The following is a 7,687-nucleotide window of genomic DNA, read 5'->3' as shown; positions in this document are numbered from 1 at the left end:
TTTTTGGCATATAAAAGCAAACCCTGCCAAATGATACTGATAATTAAAAGTAGCCACTCACCATCTCAAAAAAGCCTAAAAGCCTAAAAGCCAAATGGTCTGATTATCTGAAACAGTTTTTGCAATAAAATTCATGAAAAATTTCATTTTGTTTGGGTGACTTCACAGGTGATTAATAACTTCCAGTACAGCAAAAACCCGCGAGTAAGAACCTAGTTTTTTTCACTTAAAGATTTATTCACTCTTTCACGGAAAAATAGAAACTATTTTAGGACTTAACCTCTTTGGCGTCACACCGGAGCTTTGCATCCGTATTTCGTTTTTAGATAGGTACGTGGAATTCGACCAACGGTGCAGTGATGACAGGAAATATCCAAAATAACATGGATAACCCGCTATCAAAAACTACTCTGGAGGGAAGAAAGCTTCGAGTTGTCGTTGTACTGGTAATGGGCCTCAACTGAGATGTCTTATAATAAGTTCGATATAATTTTCTGAACGCAGATGGAGTCTAGGCTTAGGAGATGGAAGAAAAGTGCCTTTTGTGGTCGAAAATCCACCGTAATGTGATGCGGATTCATTTTCAAGTGTCCCGCTTGATTTACAAGCGTGGCTCAGAAAAACAGGAAGTGAACCTAGTAGAACAAAAATAAATCGATCAACAGGAATTCCTGATCAACTTGATCTGAAGCGTAGCTTTTGCTATAATCTACTTGAAAACAATCTCCTTTGATCATTTATGAAAGAAATATTTGGCTACGTGGCAGAATTTGAAATACCAACTTCGAAATGTATAATGGTTAATCTGTTATTATTATGCCACCAGGACGCTCCATTCGCTATGAAAAGGAGAAAGGAAGATGGCGAAGTTTTCTACGAAGGGTACTGTATTGATCTTCTAATTGAGCTTGCAGGAAAACTGAAATTTACCTATGAGGTTTACACTTCCCCTGACGGGAAGTATGGAGCTGAAAATGAGAACGGAACTTGGAATGGAGTCATCAATGAGATTTTAAATGAGGTACGTTACTCAACTCCATAGCATATTTTGTTGATAGGTCAAATTATTGGACAGCAAGTGCATTCGATAAAAAGCTAGAATTACTGTGGTGTAACAGTGCCATCGCTGATACATTGCCACGGTACAGTAATTAACGTTCGTGCAAGAACAGCTAGTAATATACTCAGTTTGTGAGATCGCAAATCTGTTGTGCAGAGAATACAAGGATGCAAGGACGCAAGGATTTTCTTTTGAATAAAGATCTGTGTGAGCTATGAGGTTAAAATTAATCTTCCAAGAATTTTATTTTTATTATTATTATTAATTTTCCTAAAGCGAGCGGATATGGCGATTCCCGCACTCACTATAACTGAAAGGCGAGAGAAAGTCGTGGATTTCAGCTTCCCCTTTATGCACTTCACTACAGATATATTATTGAGGAAGCCATCGTTCAAAGAAAAAATTGACCTTTCTCAGTTTATGGCTCCGTTTGATAATCAAGTTTGGTTCGCTACCTCGGCCACCTTGATAATCATCTCCGTTGCTGTGTTTGTATTAAACTTCTACAGTCCTTATGGATATAAAGATGATAATGACCGAGGCACATCAAAAGAGTTCAGCTTCTTCAACAGTGTGTGGTTTGCTTTAGCTTGTATGCTGCAACAGGGGGGAGATAATACACCAAAGAGCCTATCAGGTGAAGTGTACCAGTGAATGTATCCGATAAAGGAGTTGATTTTGCGAATTCTTGTCATAATAACCATGGACTGCTTGCATTGAACAACAGTTTTCCATAAGTCATTCGTACGTTTCTGTGTAATGTGCCGTTCTATGACAGTGGTTGGGGCGGGCCATTTCGGTTTGAATTTCATTGCACCAGCCATTAGACAGACAGTATTCGTTAAAACCAAACACTAAGCTCAATGATTTTATTCCCAATTATCCTCAGGTCGGATACTTGTTGGTTGTTATTGGTTCTGCATATTGATCTGGGTCTCGACGTACACTGCCAACCTGGCAGCTTTTTTCACTGTAAAAAAGGCCGAGCATCCAATAAATAACATTGAAGACCTTGTGAAATCGTCTTATTCGGTAGCAGTGCTTGATTCATCTAGTACCTCAGAGTGCTTAAAGCTCAGTGGCTACGAAACGCACAAAAAGATCTGGCGAAAAATAGAATCGGAAGGTACTCTTGCTGATAATGTAACACAGGGTGTTGAGTGGGTGAGAGAAAAAGAGGATTTTGCGCTCATAACCGAGGGGCCGTTACTCAAAGAAATTGCTGGCAAGCCACCGTGCGATTTAACAGTTGGTAAATATTACAACACTGAATTTTTTATTAGTCAAAATATGCAAGCTTTTGTAGTTTATGAGCAAGAATTAACAACAGTGTAAAGGCTCTACTCTTTACTTGCGCTCAGGCATTCATTTTGTCAAACTATTGATCGAGTCGATAATAAATCACATATCAATGATCAGTATACAAAAAGACATCAGAGAATCTGTAGACCAAACAAGGTATATACACCGACCCAACACCACGGTTTCTTTAGAAACGTTCACCCTTTATTCATATTCATATAGACCAAACAGTCGTCTATTTATGATCAGAGGAATACCCCAGATTGGATGTTTCCTTTTGCGTGACAGCAACTCACTTTATTTTTCAGTACCAGGTTTCAGCATGACTAAAGGACACGCACTGGCCTTTCACGCCAACGATCCCCATGTGAATGAATTCAGTCTTGCTCTTTTGCGTTTACACGAAAACGGTTTCCTCGCTAACTTGAAACGGATATGGTGGGGAAGCAGAAACGACTGTCCAGTTGAAGAAGAAACATGTATGTTACTTTTTGAAATGATATACCTCTGCTCTTCGGATGTCAAAGGGAGCCATTACTGCAAACTGTGTTTTAAGGCTCTTTTGGCCCCAAAAACTAAGGATGAAAGTAATAATACTAATAAAACGATAATAGTAATTGCATCAATAAAAATATCAAACCACGGAAGTTAAGTTTTTGAACAATTGAATCTCAAAGCGATCTTCGCAGTGATGATGTGTGTTCGAAGTCATTATCACGAAAATATAGGACGACATTGAAATTACGAATTTCAAGATACGAAGTAAAAGAGATTTAGTTCTTTATCAATTTTTTTAACCGTATCGAGAAATCAAGCCTTTAACTTTTTCAAAATCAGGTAAGCGCGAAAATTGGTATCGAATAATGGTATGGAAGCGGCTTGGGGTCTATCAGTGTGAGGTCACTTACGAAAGTCTAGGGAACAGAAGTGATAATAAACACCATTATTACGTACACTGTGAAGATCTTGTCTTATTTCTTCCATTTTCAGCGTTGTCTCGAAAGCAAATTGGTCTTATGAGTCTACTGGGTGTCTACGTGGTGTTATGTGCTGGGATGGTAGCAGCTTTTCTGACCCTTATTCCTGAAATCCTCTGGAAAAGAAGAGCTAAACAAGGTGTTATGAAGTCTTTAGAAAGTTCAGTATGATTCAGGGATTCTTTTATATTTACTTATTTTTATTTATTTTTTATATTTACATTATTACAATGTAGTCATTATGATTATGAATTCAAATTCCGAAGTAAAGGCCACAAGAAAGCAAAACTTCTCTCCGAGGAAATGACTCCAAGTGTGTAGATGGACGTTAAACCAGTAAAAACGTCAAAATAAATCGAAATTAGCCAACGTGAATATTCCAGGCTGATGTTTTGTATAAAAAGTGGAATTTCTAACAATCCGACCAGTAAATCAGCAACAGCCAAACTGATAAGAAGTAAGTAGGTGCGTCTGCGACGTCTCTGTTGGTGGAATGCCCAGATGGTGAACACATTTCTTAAAATGATCAGAAATGCTAACAGTCCAAAAACACAACTCCAAAAGATGTTCCATGAGGAGAAATCCATGTTGGTAAGCAATGGTTTTCCTATCTCCCGGCTAACTTTTCCTGATTAAAATGAAAATTTTAAAAATATCAGATAAGAATAAACTCATCCGTCATCATCATTATCACCTTGTTGTCCATGTAGCTCTCTGCGAACGAAGAGGAACGACTTTGCAGCTTTTTGCGTGGAAGTAGGTGATACTAAGTATGAGAGGTAATCAACCTATCTATGGTATTATGCTCTTCCACGAAACGTACTTTCCTATGTTATCAGTTACTCGCACTATTCAAAGAGCAAATAACGCGTAAATCTAAGAAAAATCTCCCGCGATATTATACGGTTATAGTTGTCTGCTCCTCTATTAAAAGCACTTCCCCAATTTATCTTGCTTCTGTGATCTTTTAGTTATAGGGAAGTTCCAGTTATCGCAAATGTCTCTACATTAATCATTCATTCAAGGAAAAAAAAAGAGAGAAAAAAAAAACACTGCTGAAAAGGAAGAACCTGTATTTGACAAAAGGCTGATAGTTTCTAAAGAAACTGTTTGGGGCTGCGTCGGTGGGGGTAACGAAATAATTTGGATATATCAACAATGTTGAAATGGTAAATTGGCCACCGTAACGATTACAAAAGCTGACGTTTCGAGCGTTAGCCTTTCGTCAAACATTATTTCAACAGGATAAGAGGACTATCTTGAATTCATGCTCGAGATAGCTGCTGTCATTTTTGCAGCCAGTGCGACTTGATATAATGTGATGATCTGGTGTTATCAACTAACTTAATGAATGTAAATTGCCCACAGAAAAGAATTTTTAAACTACGATGGCCAATTACCATTTATGAACACAGCTGATAAAACTAAAGTATCTTGTTATACTCCCCCACTGACGCAACACCGCAATTTCATTCCCCTTTATTGATATCATGTGATATTTTTTATACCCTTTCTAGGTTTTATCTACTTTGGCTTACGAGACTTCCGCCTAACCGTTCTATAAAATGTCAGTAACTTGATAAATGGGGAAGCTTTCAATTCAGAGCAAACATATTTGCTTTTTAAACTATGCTATGTAACGGACAAGCGGGTTAGTTATTGTGCAATCTTATTTTTAGAACCAGCGTATGATGCATATAGGTATTGGAACGAAAGGGTAGCAGAAGGCATTTCCCTAACTGCAAAAATTAAGCTATATTGAAAGGTACACATTTGCCTCGGGTATATTTGTAAATTGCGTATTGAGACATCGATCGTCGGTATATGAACAGTACCCTCCGGAAATCTATAAACTTTATGCAGTTTTGAGACAACCGTTGCCAAGGAAAATGTTTCGACTCGACGCACCTTGATAATAGATACTCAAGTAAACGAGTGTATACCAACGAGAAAGATTGACATCACTACTTGATTACTCAACCCCTCCCACAGTGGAACCTCGATTTAACGAAGTGCCAAGGGACTGGGGAAATTGGTTCGTTATATCGAGGGTTCGCTTTATCGTGTTTATGTGGCGCACAATTTACTGTAACTTTAGCCGGGCTGGAACTGAAGTATTGCTCGTTATACCGAGGACTTCGTTATATAGAGGATAGTTAAATCGAGGTTCCACTGCATTACGCATTGCATATTTATCAGTTACAATACATTTTGAAAATGCCCCTATGTCACTTCACAGGGATATATTAAGTCTTGGAACAACAATTGTGATTTAAATAGCTAAAATTAAAGCTTTTATTCGCCTTTTGCCTTCACCGACGTATTTTCATTTTCTTAAAATAACATAATTGTGACCTTCCTAACTTACATGGAAGCATCGTTTGAAAGTTGAGCACAGATAGTTAAATCAGTATCATTTTTCCATTGATGTCAGCATATGGAATGAAGTAATTACTAAAGGTGAATTTGGCAAACTCTCCTATAATCACGAGGTGTTGCGCAAACAGTAAACGGGCGGATATGTATAACAGTCATTAGCAAAGTGCATCAACTTAGTATAATATACAAGTGTACAATACAACATTGATGGTACTGAGTATCTCTAGCTCACTTTTATTTTTGTCTTACCCAAATCGAGATGTACAGGTGAGCTTCAAGCAAGGGTTGATCCTTTAACAGCCTGGTTTCATGCATATCACTTTTGATGTATAACTTGGTAAGAAGAAAATAATTGAAAAGTTTCTTCGCACCTTCTTATTGGCAAATTCGAGGGTGGTTTATTCTACTACATCTTAGGTGTCGAAAGGAATACCAACCATAAATCTGAATTTTTTATTTCAAAGGACCAAGCATCAAATTTTTCCTCTTCACCCCTATTTACTTGGTTATTTTACGAGGAAAATTTCTGTTTAGCATTTTTTTAACACGCGCGGGTGAGAGACCATGATGAAATGAATTTTGAATGTCAGAGTCATTACAACCGCTGGGAAAAGTATTCATAAAGTCGTAAAGTTTAGATCGCTTTTTTTTCTTCTGGAAAATGTATTTTAACTGGGCAAAACTGAGTCGACAGTGACAAGTAACCATATAACTGTGTCTGAATTTATTGTTTAAACACAAGATCAAGGAAAACGTCTGTACGCAGTTAAACCGATGCTTATCGATCGATATGCATCATGCAAGTGCTTTGCGAAATTCCAACCACGCTATGCTAAACTAGCCCTAGAAGTCAGAGGTCGTTATTACTGTTACAACATTTTCTCTTCCGTTTAACATCTTTGATTAAACGTTTCTAAGTTCATAAAATAAAGTTAATAAAAGGCAATTTAACAATTGTTGGCAGAAGTATAAAGCATTCAGAGATGGGTCGAGTTTGAGTATAATTTGTTTATGTTTATGTTTCACTCATTTTAATTGTTCCTTTTTAGGCATTTATTCATAAGCTTTAGACTGACTTAGTTATGGTTTTTTTTTTTCAGGCGAACAAATATATTATACCTCTTATCATTTTACTGTTTTACGAGCATATGATGCATATTAAGACTGCTTCCTTGCTGATGATCAAAATAATACATTGACACCGCACTCTTTAAACTGCTTCTTTGTTGATAACTACCTGATGAATAGACAGCCCAGAAGTTACCAGCATTCATACTTTTCAAATGACACGTGTTGAAACAATTCATCGTGAAATGATTTTAGTATTTCATTGTTTCTTGTCTGAGAGTGTGGAGAGTTCCATGCATTCACTGATAACCTCACTTTCACTGTGACATGCAATACATTTTCTGACCCCATAATTTCAAGCTAGGTTAAGATGACAGTATGTTTATGATGTTGCTTATGTCTTAATTTGACTAGAAATTATGTATTCCAGCTCAGATTTCAAGAGCTTGGTTTCTGGTTTTATACGAGGATCGTTCACAGCCATAGCTAACTTTTTTTCCGGGTAGGTCGATCAGAAAGGGGGAATAAAAGAGCCTTAGAATTGACAGCGGCTGAATGATAATTGTTAAGGCGTTATATGTAAGTAATCATGAAAGGGCACTGCTCAAACTACTCCATAATGTAGAGGCTAGAATTTGAGGAGCGTCGATCAAAAACCACAGCATTGTTATGTATCAAAAGACTCGTGAATAACAGTCGTAAACGTGCATCAAATTGTCAAAAATCGACGTAATTTTTCATGCTCGTGAATTGTCAGGATATCCTTTTTGTTCTATGAGGAGTAGTTGACAATTTCCGATGTTGATTGGCTTCGATAACAGACAGAAACGATTTTCTGTCTGTTATTGGGGGGCAAGCAGGTGTTTTGAGGTCGAGGGTAACGACTTCCTTGATTACGATC

General features: G+C 37.4%; 1 protein-coding gene across 1 annotated transcript; it reads left to right on the top strand.

The window, feature by feature from the left end:
- Positions 1-383: 383 nt before the first annotated feature.
- On the top strand, positions 384-3,510 carry LOC148736443 (glutamate receptor ionotropic, kainate 1-like). The gene is made up of 6 exons (XM_088753068.1): positions 384-446; positions 827-1,021; positions 1,337-1,697; positions 1,950-2,312; positions 2,671-2,841; positions 3,353-3,510. The coding sequence occupies exons 1-6, from the start codon at positions 384-386 to the stop codon at positions 3,508-3,510; spliced, it is 1,311 nt and encodes a 436-aa protein (XP_088609194.1).
- The last annotated feature ends 4,177 nt before the right edge of the window (positions 3,511-7,687 follow it).

Source organism: Stylophora pistillata, chromosome 3, assembly GCF_964205215.1.
Source record: "Stylophora pistillata chromosome 3, jaStyPist1.2, whole genome shotgun sequence".
Lineage (NCBI taxonomy): Eukaryota > Metazoa > Cnidaria > Anthozoa > Scleractinia > Pocilloporidae > Stylophora > Stylophora pistillata.
This window is presented reverse-complemented; position numbering and strand designations above follow the sequence as displayed.

Coding starts and splice junctions, on each gene's coding strand:
- LOC148736443 (XM_088753068.1), top strand. CDS start 384: ATGGATAACCCGCTATCAAAAACTACTCTGGAGGGAAGAAAGCTTCGA. Junction 447..826: donor TTCGAGTTGTCGTTGTACTG/GTAATGGGCCTC, acceptor TTATGCCACCAG/GACGCTCCATTCGCTATGAA. Junction 1,698..1,949: donor TACACCAAAGAGCCTATCAG/GTGAAGTGTACC, acceptor AATTATCCTCAG/GTCGGATACTTGTTGGTTGT.